Source organism: Telmatherina bonti, assembly GCF_933228915.1.
Source record: "Telmatherina bonti genome assembly, chromosome: 6".
Classification (NCBI taxonomy): domain Eukaryota; kingdom Metazoa; phylum Chordata; class Actinopteri; order Atheriniformes; family Telmatherinidae; genus Telmatherina; species Telmatherina bonti.
The window spans coordinates 2,735,557-2,753,208 of NC_136624.1; the positions used below are offsets into that span (position 1 = coordinate 2,735,557).

Consider the following 17,652-nt stretch of genomic DNA (forward strand, 5'->3'; position numbering starts at 1 on the left):
GAAAAGTTCATCTGGAAAGTAGCAGCAACTGATTTCTATTCCCGACTTTAACAGCGTGGTGAATTTGGGCAACAGCAGCTTCTACGTTCTACTCGCAGACGAGGGACTGATGATCAATGTGGAGGATGTTGCACGACGTCCTGCAGCTTACCGAAATAAATCTCTGCTTTATAATATAATCCCAGTGTTCAGTTATTAAAATCAGTTTCTGTCAGAAGGATCAGAGTTATATGATGTCTAACTGTTATGAAACCAGAACAACTCCAGATAAGACGTCCTTATGGGTGACTGTGGACACTGTCTGCCGTCCTCAGTCTAATGTCCACGCTGCTGTCTGCAGGTGGAAGCAAGGCCACCGTTGTGACGACAAGATGGCCACTAGACCACCAGATTTGTCTAAAACAACACACAACATGCTGCACAGTGCAAACTTTGCCCACATAGAAACACAACTGAAGACACAGAAAAGTGAGGATTTAACTGAATTCTGTCAGCGGGGTTGAGTGTGTGCACGTGTGTTTGGGACTTTAAGTCACGTGTCTCTTTTGTTATTTGGAACTTACTTTCTCAGACATACAAAACACATATTTTGTAATAAAAAGAAGTAAAACGTTGATTTTTGACAGCATATATTCAGCATTAACATACATTCATAGGCAGAGGAGGCTTCTTCAGTGTGTAAGGACAGATGGACAGAAGGTCTCTGCAATGACAGGAAGCCAACAGGTCCTGGAAGTGGCATTGGAAGGTCTGTTTCTGACATGTGTGAGAGGAAGGTGAGTAGTTATATGTGCGCACGGAGGGAAAGCGCATTGGTCCTCCCTCTGAGAGGAGGAGCGTTTGCATTTGTTAGCGAAGCGGCCTTACCGGGAGCAAAGTGAGCCCAGCCATGCATACATAGAAATGCCCTCTGCACCGCATCCCTCTGAATTATTTCAGTTCGTCCTTTGACAGGTTTGAAGTCTTTGTTTTGATGTTCAGAACTCTAAATGAGTCCCCAAAGCAGCATTGTGGACCGAAGGCGGGCAGCACCCCAACCCCTTCACCCAACCCCCCCCCCCCCCAACTGACAATCTGCAGGTTCAGTTTTGTCCCTTAATGTCTCCACACACCTCCTTCTATGACCAAATAAGTTAAACGTTATAAAAATACGAGGCATCAGTGACAAACGGAGGTGTAGAAGATGTTCTCTACTTTAGAGGAATTGGATCCTGCGATGTGTCGGAAATCCCACGATGTTCTGTCGGATAAATAAGGTGAAACTGATTCTGCTGGCCAGTAGAACCAGTAGGGTAGGGTGGTTTGGACGTCAAATTCCTTGCTCCCTCTTGCCTTTAATCCATGGAGGAGTCTGGGGTTTGGTTTGGTCCCTCAGCAGCGCCCCCTGTACCCCAACTGCATCACCGGCAAGTGTGAGTCTCCACCATTTTGCGGCACTGTTTGCATTTGACGTAACAGCACCAGTGGAACTTACAGCTGCACCTGTCCACCACCTCCACCTCCTGTGTCTGGAAGCCACGGCCGCAGCACATCAGCTCGCAGCCATCGATGGCCTTTGAGGTTCTGTTACACTGGCGGCCCACCGTGCCCAGCATACCAGGCGTGCGTGGATCATGGTCGCAGAAATCCGGACTCGGGTCCAGGTAGACCAGATCTTCATCTGTGTGAGGTTTGAATTGTGAATTTCGGGGCACTAAAACTTTGGTGGTGCCGACCTTACGCTGCTCCACCTCAGTGGCACCGTCGAACTTTTCCTTGATGATGTTACCTACTTTGCGGAAAGGTGGCATGGCTTTCCAGCAGGTCTTCACCTCACAGGAACCGGACACACCGTGACATTTGCACTCCACACGCATGTGAGACAGGATGGCCTGTAGAAGCAAACATCAGATTCGCTCAGAGATGTCACGTGATTATTACACAGAAACCTGAACGCATGACACAGGGCTAAATGGAGACCAATCACAGAAATCTCAAGCAGCACTTGGTAAATTCCAACCGTCTTTGCTAAGAAATGGTTAACTCATAACAACATACACTGCTAGCAATTACTGAATTTTCCAGTACTGTGATTTTACTGGTGACCCCTTAGATCAATTAGCCGGAATCTGATCGGCTGCTTGATTTGGATTTGCTTTGAGTGACCTGAGGTTGGATTTGGTCTTTTCTGGAACAAATGGACTTCAGAAGGATGCAAATCAATGATTCATATTCTAAACTGCTTAGTCGGATTACAGGCTGCAGGGAAGCTCCCAGCAGGTAGTAGGAAAGAGGCCGGTACACCTGGACAGGTCACCAGTTCATCACAGGTAAATCTATGCAACTATTTAGTCAGTTGCATAATGGTGTTTCTCTGGGATCAACGCGGGTGACAGTTAGCCTTTAAAGAAAGAAAGCCTTTAAATGTACTATAAAACAGTATTCCAAAGTATTTCACTATGGAGTGAGTGGTAGGCCGGTGGTTCCAGACTATTCTCATAATAGACACAGAGACTTCTCGTTGTGACTTGACTTAGACTTGTTTTTATCAGGAAAGATGTTCAGACTACACTGGTCTTTGTTTTCATACACTTGAGATATTCTTGAACCAAATGAAACACAGCTTTGTGAAGTTTAATTTTTCTTTTACTTTTTATGACTTGAATTGGATTAATCTCAGGTAAAAGACCTAAATGTGTTGAGAAAACTTTAAATAGATATTAGAACCCTAAAATGATGTTTTATATCTTGTCTTTACATCTGGCTCTGGTTGGGTTGGGATTTTTGAGTTTTCAAATGGTCATTTAAATGTAAGAAATGAATAATTTATGTCTAGTATCATCTCAATATGCAACTGTCTTGCTTTAACTAGCACCTGGTAGCTAGGTGCACCACCAAACGTCCATTTAGCAAGCTATTTGCCAACCACTAAAGCTAGCAAATCATCAATTTACCACAACTATGAACAGTCAGTTGACCATCCCATGAAAAGTGCCTCACCTCAAATCATAAATATCCAGAAGCTACTGAGACAACGACTGAATCCTTCTTTGGTTTGGTTTGGTATTTACAACCAGGTCCATAAATCTTGGGACATGGACTCAGGGCTCATGTTTTGGGCTCCACACACCACTGCGATGGATTGGACAGGAAACAAACTGCAGTGGGCTTTCAGTTTTGATTTGAGGGTGTTTCTCCAAATCAGGTGAACAGTGTAGGAATCGCAGCTGTTTCTATTTGTGCTTTCTACTATTCAGAGGACCAAAGGGAAGCTCCGCTACAGCACTTTGGTGCGTAACAACGGTCCCCCCAGCATCCATCTTCGTCCTGTCTCTATGCTGAGATCCCTCCAGCCAGTGAAATTCAGTCTGATGTTGACCATTGCCTTATTGCTTGTGCAGTTCCTTCCTCTCTATCTTCTCATCTCTTCCTCCAGTAATGTCTTCTTGTGGCTGAATCTGCCAAAACAGCCACTGTGTTGATATCCAGTTTCTGGTGTGTGGCCTTATGTGACATGCAGCTGTCATGAAATGCTGCAGGCTGGAAAAAAGCCCATTATGATGTGCGGTTTCTCAGCCTCAAACGCTGCAGGGCAACTAGAATAACTGCAGTACATGAGGAATGTCAGTCCATTAGAATGAGTCAGAAGCTCAAAGTTTTAAGGTCAGAAACAAGTCGTATTACTATAAAATAACTGTTCCGACACTTAATGCTGATCTCGATCACATGAAGCAATACTTCATCTGGACATGCTTCGAATGACTTAAATTTTATTGTCAGAGATATGTTTAAACCAGATGGTGAATCAGCATTAGCATTTGTTACCTTTCTGCCTGCCTCATTGTTGTGCAGGTTCATGAGAGCCCGACTGGAGGACTGGCCTTTACTCCTCTCTCTCACATCCACAAAGGACTGGGAGAAGGCCACGCCATAGGCAATGTTATCGCTGCAGCCTGACCACTGGAACCCTGTCAGAACATGTTGAGATATGCAGGAGGTGGTGTTATGCTTCATAGCAGGTCTGACATTACAAAACATCTGAGAATAATCAATCTTCAGCCATCCTCATCTCTGCTGAAATGACAGGAGTTAAATAAAATGGGACTTTTGCAATCACATGTGCTTCACTGCCTGTTTTCCTTTTGCTTCTTTTCTTTGTGGTAAAGTTTGTGTAATAGAGTTAGAGAAGCGAGGGGGGAGGACATACCGTCTGGGCTGACTCCGTGCACGTTGTGGTCACATCCACATTTTTCCAGCTCTCCGCTGCTGCAGGCCCTTGTGACCGCGAATGCCACACTGGCTGCTGAGATGGCATACACGAACGCTGCCTCCCGGGTGCCTAACACAAACACAGGCATACACGGCCATGTTGGAGTCTCACAGGCACAACTTTCATCAGGTTGTTAACATTGTTTTGTCCGACTGAAGTTGCAGTGCAGAACCCTACCCTGGGTGACCACTTTGCCAAATACAGGCATGGTCTCCAGAGTGGAGCAGTTCCACCGACGGCTACGAAACTGGAACTGACACTCGTCAATCGCCAGTTGAGCTCCTCGACGCACCGCATCCATCACCTCCACGCTGCGCTTACAGATCTGAACCTGAAACATGCAGAGGAGATGTCAGCCACACAAACAACCGGCACCGTTTCTCGGCTGGTAAACCCTCAACAACTGGAGCGCTGACTGAGCTCCTCCACTTGTTGACTTGTCTGTGGGCACGACTTAGACCCTTGCTTTACTGCCCTACATACGCATCAGCATGTGAGTACATAAATCAGCGCTTGTCAGAATTTTGCAATAGTCCTGGATGGTATACAAGTTCATAAGTGAAAGTGATGGTATATAAGTTCTAACTCGCCCGTTTAGAAGTAATTTAATCTCAAAATTCTGCTTAGTTATGGATATGTCCTTTTGATTGACAGGTACCCAATGTTTCAGCAAGTAAGCACGCAACCTCTTTTATTGTCGTCATGTCAATATTAGGAGTGAGGCTTTAATGCCTAATTACAATCGGTTATTTACTGAGAAATGACTTGTCAAATAAATAACCCATTTAATTAGGGAACCTTTGTCAGAGCACAATTTCTTGGTACACCAATTACACTGATGCACACACTATGTCTGCCAGAACCATCATATATACATAGACGCTGCATTGCATCACGCTGCCTCTACGAGCTGACGTCTCATCGCGCCGCCATCTTGGATGGGTCTCCAATGTATTTATCTGTAAGGTGTAGGCCCAACCACAACAACAATTTCACAACTTTCTCCCTGATTTTTCTCACAGTCTGGTTTGTTACAAAGGGCAGAGATATTGTTACGATACAGATCACTGTAAAACATTAAAAAGTATGTGCTAAAATATTTTTATAATGCTATTTAACAAAGACATAAGGTAGCTACAACATAAATAAATGTATAAATGAATTTGATACCAAAGTGTTTGATTGTTTATTGAGGCATTTGGATTTATCTATTTTTATCTGGTCAAATAAATTATTATTCAACCTTGTGAAATGTAATTCCATACAATCTGCTTTCAATATTTTGCCGGTTATTACAACCGTATGCTGAACAAACTACAGGAATCCAAACGGTGAGCCGGATCACCACCAAAATTAAATCAGTTCTTCCTTTTCATATTTCTAACAAGTCGTGAAAATTTAATGAAAAGCCGTCCATAACTTTTTAAGATATCTTAAACACAAATAGACAAACAGATAAAGTCGGTGAAAACATAACCTCCTTGGTGGAGGTAATTATGCTACCATGTAAAACTCTCTTTGTGAAACATCAATATCATATTTATCCATAAACACCTCATAGGAGTAAAATTTATCATTTAGGAGATTATTCACTGTGTTAACATTATTTATCAACCAGTTATGTAGAAAAGTGTTTTGTTTGTGTGTAATATATACGTGTTGTTCCACAGAAAACAGTTATGTGGGGAAACTACGTTGATCTGCAGCAAGACTCGAAAGCAGAGACCCATCCAATCTGGCAGAGACCCATCCAATATGGCGGCAACGCTGGTTCACTCTCCAGCACTCAATGAGGCGACTATGTATATATGATGTCTATGATTTCCGCAACTAAATTAGCAGCATTGGCACCAATGTTATATTTAAGAGATGTTTCAGACCCTTCCGTGAGTATATTTAAAGAGAAAATGAGCATCACCAAGTCTAGTATCTTTTTCTGGTGGTATCATGGACTCCTGCTGAGTAACAATTGAAGAACGTGTCGTTCTGTAAAAGCTGCTTAAGCCCCTCCCCCGTCCAGAAGAACTCTCTAGAAGCTGCTTAAGCCCCTCCCCCGTCCAGAAGAACTCTCTAGAAGCTGCGTAAGCCCCTCCCCCGTCCAGAAGAACTCTCTAGAAGCTGCTTAAGCCCCTCCCCCGTCCAGAAGAACTCTCTAGAAGCTGCGTAAGCCCCTCCCCCGTCCAGAAGAACTCTCTAGAAGCTGCGTAAGCCCCTCCCCCGTCCAGAAGAACTCTCTAGAAGCTGCGTAAGCCCCTCCCCCCCTGCTGAGCAACTCTCTAGAGGCCTGGTCCTCCTGCAGCATCCAGCTTCCAACTGCAGGGAGAGCAGGAGGTGATCATTTCTGCTGCAGGACCAGACCGAAACCACAACACAGTCTGTTTCCTGTCACATGTTCATGTCTAGTGATAAAGCGTGTGGACGAAAACATGGAGAATGTAGCATGTGATTCATTTCATTTGTGAGATGCTAACAAGGTCTCAGAAAGAATACAGAGAGTGCAGTATTATGTGCTTCACCGAGACATGGCTGCATGAACACATCCCTGACTGTAATGTGTCTGTACCGGGCTTTAAAACGGTCCGTGCAGACCGCAGTAGACAACACAGCGGAAAGCTAAAGGGTGGTGGAATTGCAGTGCTGGTTAACCAGCGTTGGTGTCATCCTGGACATGTTACTGTCAAGGAGAAGATATGCACAAGGGACATTGAAAGTGACAGTAGAGTGCAAATAGCCCCAAAATACCCGCTTTGTAAACATCGGCACAACCATGAGAATAATGGCAGGTACAAGTGTAATATACAGTCCCATAATGAGGTAAATAGTAAACCCTTGCAGGTCAGAAACAGGCCAGGTTATGGAGGTAATGATCAAAGCAGCAATGCTAATCCATAGTTATTGTATGGGTAGCGTATGGTTTACTGTCTATAGGAGGAGGGGCCGGATGGGAGCAGGGTACTGTTCAGCAACCTCACTGCTTGAGGGTCATGCTGTGGGCCAGTCTGGCGTCCAAGACCCTGTACCTTTTGGCTGAGGGCAGGAGATGGAACAGGTGATGGGTCGGATGCTAGCGGCCATGCAGGATGTTCTGCATATTTCTCGAACAGCGGGGCCGTGTAAATAATATATAATGGCAAGAAGGCACAACCATGGTTTTTAGCTGGCTAACTTTGCTTTAGCTTCTGAGTTAGCTCGATTAGTTCTTAGGTGCAGGAAGCTAGTTTGATGGGTACCAATCATCCATCGCCACACTCACAGCCCCTCACTCAGCTCTACCTCTTTGCCTCTTTTTAATTCTTTTCAGAGTGACACCATATGTGATGCTGCCAAGATGGAGACGGTGGGAACTGAGAGTCAATTAAACTGCAGAAACCCAGGGGTGACGTCACAAAGACTCCATCCATGTTTTACAGTCAGCCTATTGCAGTAACTAAGGTTGCTATGGCAGGGATCCTCAATCCTGGTCCTCGGGAGCCGATGTCCTGCAGGTTTTCCAAGTATGGCTGCTGGAACACACCTGGTTCAGACAAGCTCTGCACATGAGTACGAGGCCTCATCCAACATGAACAAATGCACATTGATTTGAATCAGGTGTGTTGTCACAGGAAGCTTGGAAAGCCCACAAGACACTGGCCCTTGAAGACTGGGATTGAGGGTCCCTGGTCTAGGGGACTTCTTTAACCCTGCACTTTAACATTTACCAAACCGCCTCCCTAAAACAAGAAAGATGAAGAAAATCTGGCTTCTTAATTGGTCAGGACTGAAAATGTCTTGTTCATGGCTATGGAACAACAATAAATTATGCAGTCGGGTTTCTGTTTTTACTGCTGTGTTCAAACGTAATGTGAAATGAGATTTGTAGAAGAATCTGCCCAGAATTTCCTCTCTCTGGTTCTCTGCATGCTTCAAAGTAATATCTGTGGAAGTGGACTAGAGTTTTTCTGAAGTAGACAAAACTGCATCAGTGTGAATTTGATTCATGAACTGCGGGATGAGTGTGTCAGTGTGTGAGGCATACAAAACCAAAAGAGAAAAAATTATATATTTTCATATCGTTTTTTTTTTTTTTTTTTACCTTTCAACAAGATACAACAATTCAGATAATAACTGGAGGCAACTTTTTGGGAAATGATTTGCCACAGGGTACAGGAACCAGAAGAGTTTCATTCATTCAAATGGTCTTGTTGATTGAAACGTGTACCTGTCTCTGGATGAGGCCTCGTAACCTTTCGCATGTCTCCTCATCCCTGATGCTCCCCACTGAAGACAGCTTGGCCAGATACCTAGCAGAACAACACAGGAAGATTTCTGTAGTATGTCACAGCTCTGTATTTTCATCCAAACAAAGAAGACTCAGACAAGCAATAGCTTAACACTAGACTCACACTGTCTCATTTTTTCCCAGCAGTTTCCTTAAAACATGAGAATTTTAGTAATTCATTGTGTAAACCAAATGAAATGTGTGAAAGGGGTTAGCTTCTGTGACATTGTGGGAATGTTTTGGTTGTTCGTCTGCTTGTGATGACAAAAAGAGGTGGTAAAGTGGCTTATCATACAACACCTTCATGCCAGACAGGTCAGGGAGATACACTGCACACACACACACACAGAATCTAAGATGTGTGAGGAAATGGCATTGGTCAGAATACCCTGACACTGGCACTTCCACCTCAGTCTCATATCTCAAGTCCCAGCTGCAACTACAGAAATAGGCTTTCTCACAACCCTCTGATTATGTCGTGTCTGCACCGCTCAGTGTCCTGAAACAGCGTTTAAACATTTAAATGTTGAGTCTAACAGTGATAAAACAGACATGATCATTGCTAACTTGCGGTGGAGTTTCAACTTTTCTGCAGAAAAACGCTCTTTTCTTTCAGCAGCTCTTTCCAGAACAACTGGTTTGAAGTAAAGGAAGTCTCTCATGCTGAAAGACATCTATTGAAGGTTTTACCTTTATTTTTATAGAGAATGCAGGCTCGTGTATTAGTGTTAAACACAGATCTGACATCAGTCTATTCAGGAATAGCTTCTACACCAGAAGCAGCAAAAAGCAACTAGCCTGGCTTTATATTACTGGTGAAGTTCGACCAATAAATTTACATAGTAGAGCTGAAACTCTCACCAAACGTCCACACTTTTAAATCCAGGTTTAAAACTTTTCCTTTCTCATGCACTTGCATGAAATCTGCAGAGCAACTTTTACTTAATCTGGGTTTTAATATAATCTAAGATTGAAGCTGAATGACTTTTCAAATGGAAGCAGAGATCTTGATAAATTTCAATTTCCAGCTTTCTCAACCTAATCACAGACCTGAAACAGTTCTGGTCAAAATCTTAAATGACATCAGGATAAATACTGGTCCAGTATCAGGTCTGGTTCTGCTCGATCTCAGTTTGATACTGTAGATCATGGAATCCTGTTGGACAGGCTGGAAAACTGGACTGGACTTCCTGGACTTGTTCTTAACTGGTATAGGTCCTATTCAGAACGCCAGAGTTATTTTGTTACAATCGACAGCTATGAATCTGAGCGAGTGGCCATGACCTGTGAAGGATCTCAGGGGTCAGTCCTTGTACTTCTTCTGGTCAACTTCTATCTGCTTTTTTTTGGATCAAATGATACAGAATGTTAACATTATTATCACAGTTATGCAGACGATGCAAAACTTTATGTCATTGTCACCAGACAACTGCAGTCCAACAGACTTACTGTGTTTGGAGCAAATTAACTCGTGATTGACAGAATTTTCTACGATAAAATGAGGAAAGAAACTGAGATGATTCTGTCTGGTAGCAAAGACAAGAGGGTCAGCGTTGGTAAACACCTGGAGACCCTGCAAAAAGTGTCAAATGTTTAACCGAGTGTTGATGGAACTTTCAGCATCAAAACTTCACTAAGAAGCTTTTCACCATCAGAATCATCAACAGGATGAAAGGTTTAATCTCCCACTTTCAGACTTGTCTTTCTTTACAAGCTGACACATAAACTTTCAGGCTTTTATCTTTCTTTAAAAGCTGACACATGAACTCCTTTCGGACTTTTATCTTTCTTTACAAGCTGACACATAAACTCCTTTCAGACTTTTATCTTTCTTTACAAGGTGACACATAAACTTTCAGACTTTTATCTTTCTTTACAAGCTGACACAAACTTTCAGACTTTTATCTTTCTTTACAAGCTGACACATGAACTCCTTTCGGACTTTTATCTTTCTTTACAAGCTGACACATGAACTCCTTTCAGATGTTTATCTTTCTTTACAAGCTGACACATAAACTCCTTTCAGACTTTTATCTTTCTTTACAAGGTGACACATAAACTTTCAGACTTTTATCTTTCTTTACAAGCTGACACAAACTTTCAGACTTTTATCTTTCTTTACAAGCTGACACAAACTTTCAGACTTTTATCTTTCTTTACAAGCTGACACATAAACTCCTTTCAGATGTTTATCTTTCTTTACAAGCTGACACATAAACTCCTTTCAGACTTTTATCTTTCTTTACAAGCTGACACAAACTTTCAGACTTTTATCTTTCTTTACAAGCTGACACATGAACTCCTTTCGGACTTTTATCTTTCTTTAAAAGCTGACACATGAACTCCTTTCAGATGTTTATCTTTCTTTACAAGCTGACATAAACTTTCAGTCTTTTATCTTTCTTTACAAGCTGACACATAAACTCCTTTCAGATGTTTATCTTTCTTTACAAGCTGACACAAACTTTCAGACTTTTATCTTTCTTTACAAGCTGACACAAACTTTCAGACTTTTATCTTTCTTTACAAGCTGACACAAACTTTCAGACTTTTATCTTTCTTTACAAGCTGACACAAACTTTCAGACTTTTATCTTTCTTTACAAGCTGACACATGAACTCCTTTCAGACTTTTATCTTTCTTTACAAGCTGACACAAACTTTCAGACTTTTATCTTTCTTTACAAGCTGACACATAAACTTTCAGACTTTTATCTTTCTTTACAAGCTGACACATAAACTTTAAGACTTTTATCTTTCTTTAAAAGCTGACATAAACTTTCAGGCTTTTATCTTTCTTTACAAGCTGACACAAACTTTCAGGCTTTTTTCTTTCTTTACAAGCTGACACATAAACTCCTTTCAAATGTTTATCTTTCTTTACAAGCTGACACATAAACTCCTTTCAGATGTTTATCTTTCTTTACAAGCTGACACATAAACTCCTTTCAGACTTTTATCTTTCTTTACAAGCTGACACAAACTTTCAGACTTTTATCTTTCTTTACAAGCTGACACATGAACTCCTTTCGGACTTTTATCTTTCTTTACAAGCTGACACATGAACTCCTTTCAGATGTTTATCTTTCTTTACAAGCTGACACATAAACTCCTTTCAGATGTTTATCTTTCTTTACAAGCTGACACAAACTTTCAGACTTTTATCTTTCTTTACAAGCTGACACAAACTTTCAGACTTTTATCTTTCTTTACAAGCTGACACAAACTTTCAGACTTTTATCTTTCTTTACAAGCTGACACAAACTTTCAGACTTTTATCTTTCTTTACAAGCTGACACATGAACTCCTTTCAGACTTTTATCTTTCTTTACAAGCTGACACAAACTTTCAGACTTTTATCTTTCTTTACAAGCTGACACATAAACTTTCAGACTTTTATCTTTCTTTACAAGCTGACACATAAACTTTAAGACTTTTATCTTTCTTTACAAGCTGACATAAACTTTCAGGCTTTTATCTTTCTTTACAAGCTGACACAAACTTTCAGGCTTTTTTCTTTCTTTACAAGCTGACACATAAACTCCTTTCAGACTTATCTTTCTTTACAAGGTGACACATGAACTCCTTTTAGACTTTTGTCTTTCTTTACAAGCTGACATAAACTTTCAGGCTTTTATCTTTCTTTACAAGCTGACACAAACTTTCAGGCTTTTTTCTTTCTTTACAAGCTGACACAAACTCCTTTCAGACTTATCTTTCTTTACAAGCTGACACATAAACTTTCAGACTTTTATCTTTCTTTACAAGCTGACACATAAACTTTCAGACTTTTATCTTTCTTTACAAGCTGACATAAACTTTCAGGCTTTTATCTTTCTTTACAAGCTGACACAAACTTTCAGGCTTTTTTCTTTCTTTACAAGCTGACACATAAACTCCTTTCAGACTTATCTTTCTTTACAAGGTGACACATGAACTCCTTTTAGACTTTTGTCTTTCTTTACAAGCTGACATAAACTTTCAGGCTTTTACCTTTCTTCACAAGCTGACATAAACTTTCAGACTTTTATCTTTCTTTACAAGCTGACACATAAACTTTCAGACTTTTATCTTTCTTTACAAGCTGACAAACTTTCAGACTTTTATCTTTCTTTACAAGCTGACACATAAACTCCTTTCAGATGTTTATCTTTCTTTACAAGCTGACACATAAACTCCTTTCAGACTTTTATCTTTCTTTACAAGCTGACACAAACTTTCAGACTTTTATCTTTCTTTACAAGCTGACACATGAACTCCTTTCGGACTTTTATCTTTCTTTACAAGCTGACACATGAACTCCTTTCAGATGTTTATCTTTCTTTACAAGCTGACATAAACTTTCAGTCTTTTATCTTTCTTTACAAGCTGACACATAAACTCCTTTCAGATGTTTATCTTTCTTTACAAGCTGACACAAACTTTCAGACTTTTATCTTTCTTTACAAGCTGACACAAACTTTCAGACTTTTATCTTTCTTTACAAGCTGACACAAACTTTCAGACTTTTATCTTTCTTTACAAGCTGACACAAACTTTCAGACTTTTATCTTTCTTTACAAGCTGACACATGAACTCCTTTCAGACTTTTATCTTTCTTTACAAGCTGACACAAACTTTCAGACTTTTATCTTTCTTTACAAGCTGACACATAAACTTTCAGACTTTTATCTTTCTTTACAAGCTGACACATAAACTTTAAGACTTTTATCTTTCTTTACAAGCTGACATAAACTTTCAGGCTTTTATCTTTCTTTACAAGCTGACACAAACTTTCAGGCTTTTTTCTTTCTTTACAAGCTGACACATAAACTCCTTTCAGACTTATCTTTCTTTACAAGGTGACACATGAACTCCTTTTAGACTTTTGTCTTTCTTTACAAGCTGACATAAACTTTCAGGCTTTTATCTTTCTTTACAAGCTGACACAAACTTTCAGGCTTTTTTCTTTCTTTACAAGCTGACACAAACTCCTTTCAGACTTATCTTTCTTTACAAGCTGACACATAAACTTTCAGACTTTTATCTTTCTTTACAAGCTGACACATAAACTTTCAGACTTTTATCTTTCTTTACAAGCTGACATAAACTTTCAGGCTTTTATCTTTCTTTACAAGCTGACACAAACTTTCAGGCTTTTTTCTTTCTTTACAAGCTGACACATAAACTCCTTTCAGACTTATCTTTCTTTACAAGGTGACACATGAACTCCTTTTAGACTTTTGTCTTTCTTTACAAGCTGACATAAACTTTCAGGCTTTTACCTTTCTTCACAAGCTGACATAAACTTTCAGACTTTTATCTTTCTTTACAAGCTGACACATAAACTTTCAGACTTTTATCTTTCTTTACAAGCTGACAAACTTTCAGACTTTTATCTTTCTTTACAAGCTGACACAAACTTTCAGGCTTTTTTCTTTCTTTACAAGCTGACACATAAACTCCTTTCAGACTTATCTTTCTTTACAAGCTGACACATAAACTTTCAGACTTTTATCTTTCTTTACAAGCTGACACATAAACTTTCAGACTTTTATCTTTCTTTACAAGCTGACATAAACTTTCAGGCTTTTATCTTTCTTTACAAGCTGACACAAACTTTCAGGCTTTTTTCTTTCTTTACAAGCTGACACAAACTCCTTTCAGACTTATCTTTCTTTACAAGGTGACACATGAACTCCTTTTAGACTTTTGTCTTTCTTTACAAGCTGACATAAACTTTCAGGCTTTTACCTTTCTTCACAAGCTGACATAAACTTTCAGACTTTTATCTTTCTTTACAAGCTGACACATAAACTTTCAGACTTTTATCTTTCTTTACAAGCTGACACAGAAACTTTCAGACTTTTATCTTTCTTTACAAGCTGACACAAACTTTCAGGCTTTTATCTTTCTTCACAAGCTGACACATAAACTCCTTTCAGACTTATCTTTTTTTACAAGCTGACACAAACTTTCAGGCTTTTATCTTTCTTTACAAGCTGACACATAAACTTTCAGGCTTTTATCTTTCTTTACAAGCTGACACACAAACTTTCAGTCTTTTATCTTTCTTTACAAGCTGACACATAAACTTTCAGACTTTTATCTTTCTTTACAAGCTGACACATAAACTTTCAGACTTTTATCTTTCTTTACAAGCTGACACAAACTTTCAGGCTTTTATCTTTTTTTACAAGCTGACACAAACTTTCAGGCTTTTATCTTTCTTTACAAGCTGACACAAACTTTCAGGCGTTTATCTTTCTTTACAAGCTGATACATGAACTCCTTTCGGACTTTTGTCTTTCTTTACAAGCTGACACATAAACTTTCAGGCTTTTATCTTTCTTTACAAGCTGACACACAAACTTTCAGTCTTTTAGCTTTCTTTACAAGCTGACACATAAACCTTCAGTCTTTTAGCTTTCTTTACAAGCTGACACACAAACTTTCAGGCTTTTATCTTTCTTTACAAGCTGACACATAAACTTTCAGGTTTTTATCTTTCTTTACAAGCTAACACATGAACTCCTTTCAGACTTTTATCTTTCTTTACAAGCTGACACATAAACTCCTTTCAGGCTTTTATCTTTCTTTATAAACTGACACATACCTCATTAAGTTATATTACACTTGTTTCATGTGCTTCGGGTTGCAACTTTCTAGTACCACCATCACCGATGCAAAGCCCTGTTTGACCATTTCAACCAAACCCCAATTGCAGACAATATTCTTAACAGACTCCTGTCAAGTTCTTACTCATCTTACTTTAATCTTAGGTTAGGATTAAAACTGTAAACTCTCAAACTTTTGCATCATTTTTGATTATTTTGGTAATTGTGGTAATACTCTTTCTAATGGTCAGATGGCTCCTTTTCCTCCCTCACACTCTCTCTGCCACTTCTCAATAGCTGAGATAATCTTTTTCTTTCTCTTTGGCTCTTTGATGAACTTCATTTGATCTTCCTAGTCGCTCACTTATCGCAAAGATAAACCTGCACGATGCCACTCGAGCACATCTCAGTCACATCTCTACATCTACACTCACAGCTGACCTCAAACCGACACCAAAACCGAGTATCTGCTCTGTCTTTAAGTAACAAATCCTCAATAGACATTAAACAAAGACAAATGTTTAAATAATCTTACATAATAATGCAAGAATGCTAATAAATTTAAGCCAGGTTTTTGTAATCTTGGTTGTGATTGTTATGTCATGTATTCTTAGATAATTAAATTTATCACACTAAACTTTTGAGTAATTCTTCACCTAATTGTTCCTGTTATGTAGTTCAGTTCTGGAGAATCAGTGGCAATAAAAGTTCCTCACAACGTTGCAACCTCTGCAAAGTCTTAGGATAGTTGTAAGGCTCATATCCTTTCCTACAAACAAATGCTTTATAATTCAAGAACATTCTACTTCTCTGTGAAGACATAAACAATAGTCCTACTTCATTCCAAAAAATCACAGTGCCACAGTGACCAATAAGCCTAACACGCTTCAATTCAATTCAATTCAATTCAATTCTTCTTTACCTGTAAAGCCCCAATTCACCAAAAAGCCATCTCAACTCACTTTACAGAAATAAGTTGAAACTTATTAATTGTGATCCAGTTAGTATGAATCCACATTAGCCTGATGTGGATTTGCACTGCTTGAGCAGCAGGCGACAGGCAAAAGGAAAAAACTTCCTTGTAACTGGAAGGAAAACCAGGAGGACCCTCCATCTGCCTGGACTGGTTCAGGTTGTGAAACAGCCCTAACATAAAAACTACTACAACAGCTGTTCGGCAGTCATTGGTGACTGCTTCATTAACGTTTCGCTGTATTAATGCAGCAACAATGAATTATAGTCTAAATTTACAACATACTTAGCAGAATTAATCATCTAATCAGGGTTTTCTGAAAAGTCAGATAAAACAGTCAAAAAAGGGACTTTTCCTGAGGAAAAGTCTTTCAAAGTCTAAAATGTTGAACCTGATGTTTAACAGAGGAGAAGCTGTTTAAACTGCTGTTCAGTTTCATTCCTGGGGAGGACTTTTGTCCCACTATGATTATTATGTAGGCCACTAAATGTGCCAATATGTAATCAATATTACATTGCACACAGAGCGACTCAGACACAACTTTGCTGTGGCACACTTCTTCTGTGCTACCTTTTATTTTTATATAACAGAACCTTCACTGATACCCTCTAGTGGTATAACATGGTACAACATGTCTATGCAAATATATAACATCTCCTTCCCGCCAAAATATGTTGTCATTAACATTTCCTTTAACTTAACTGAAAAATTACCATTATGTCTATCATCGTTATTTTAGGTTTAGAACAAACATTGGCTTAATAGCAACTACCAAGTATTTTACTCATCACGGTAGCGTACTGGTGGTTTAGTAATCCTAACTGGATAACGTCTCACAGTCTCTGCTACCTCTGTAGGTTCTTTGCGTGGCGTTTCCGGAGGTGGTGTTTTAGTTGGCACAGTGGTCTCAGGAACTTGATTAGTGTCCTCTTTGTGGTAGGATGTATTAGTTGTAACAGAAGTGGAACTATCACTCTGAGGAACCCATGGAGGACTCACAGGAATGTTCACAATGGTCTCTTGGGGCACTGACTCGGGGCGGGTCAGCATCTGGTCCACATGGCGTTTCCACAGTCCTTGAGTTCCAACATTTACTTTGTATGACACTGGTCCAGTCTTCTCCATAACAACACCTTGTGTCCACTTATCCTCCCCCTTCCTATGATCACGCACAAGGACCGGCTCTCCAACATCAAACTGTCTGTCCTTGGAGTGTTGTTGACGTCGTCGCTGTTGAGCATTTTGGGACTGATGTACTGCTCCAGCAACACTGGGTTTTAGAAAATCCAACCGAGAGCGCAGCTTGCGTCCCATGAACAGCATAGCTGGTGGTTCTTTTGTTGTTGCGTGGGGAGTATTGCGGTATGATAACAGAAACGTATCAAGTCGCTGCTGCACTGGCGATGTTCCTCTTGAAGACTTTAAGGCGTGCTTGAACGTCTGCACGAAACGCTCTGCCAGGCCATTAGTGGCAGGATGGTACGGCGCGGAGCGGATGTGTTTGACACCATTGGACTTCAGGAATGTGTTAAACTCTTCAGAACAAAACTGTGGTCCATTGTCGCTAACAAGAATGT

The 17,652-nt window shown here is 40.1% G+C and overlaps 1 protein-coding gene across 1 annotated transcript in view; it reads right to left on the reverse strand.

Moving 5' to 3' along the window:
- Positions 1-1,400: 1,400 nt before the first annotated feature.
- Positions 1,401-17,652, reverse strand: part of wnt4 (wingless-type MMTV integration site family, member 4) — a gene marked incomplete at its 3' end in the record, with an annotated part of 57,099 nt that continues 40,847 nt past the window's right edge. Inside the window, exons 2-6 of the mRNA XM_079242476.1 lie at positions 8,448-8,529; positions 4,427-4,580; positions 4,187-4,318; positions 3,805-3,947; positions 1,401-1,871 (exon numbers count right to left, since the gene is read on the reverse strand). Of these exons, the coding sequence (XP_079098602.1) occupies positions 1,401-1,871; positions 3,805-3,947; positions 4,187-4,318; positions 4,427-4,580; positions 8,448-8,529 (982 nt within the window). The remainder of the gene's footprint in view (positions 1,872-3,804; positions 3,948-4,186; positions 4,319-4,426; positions 4,581-8,447; positions 8,530-17,652) is intronic.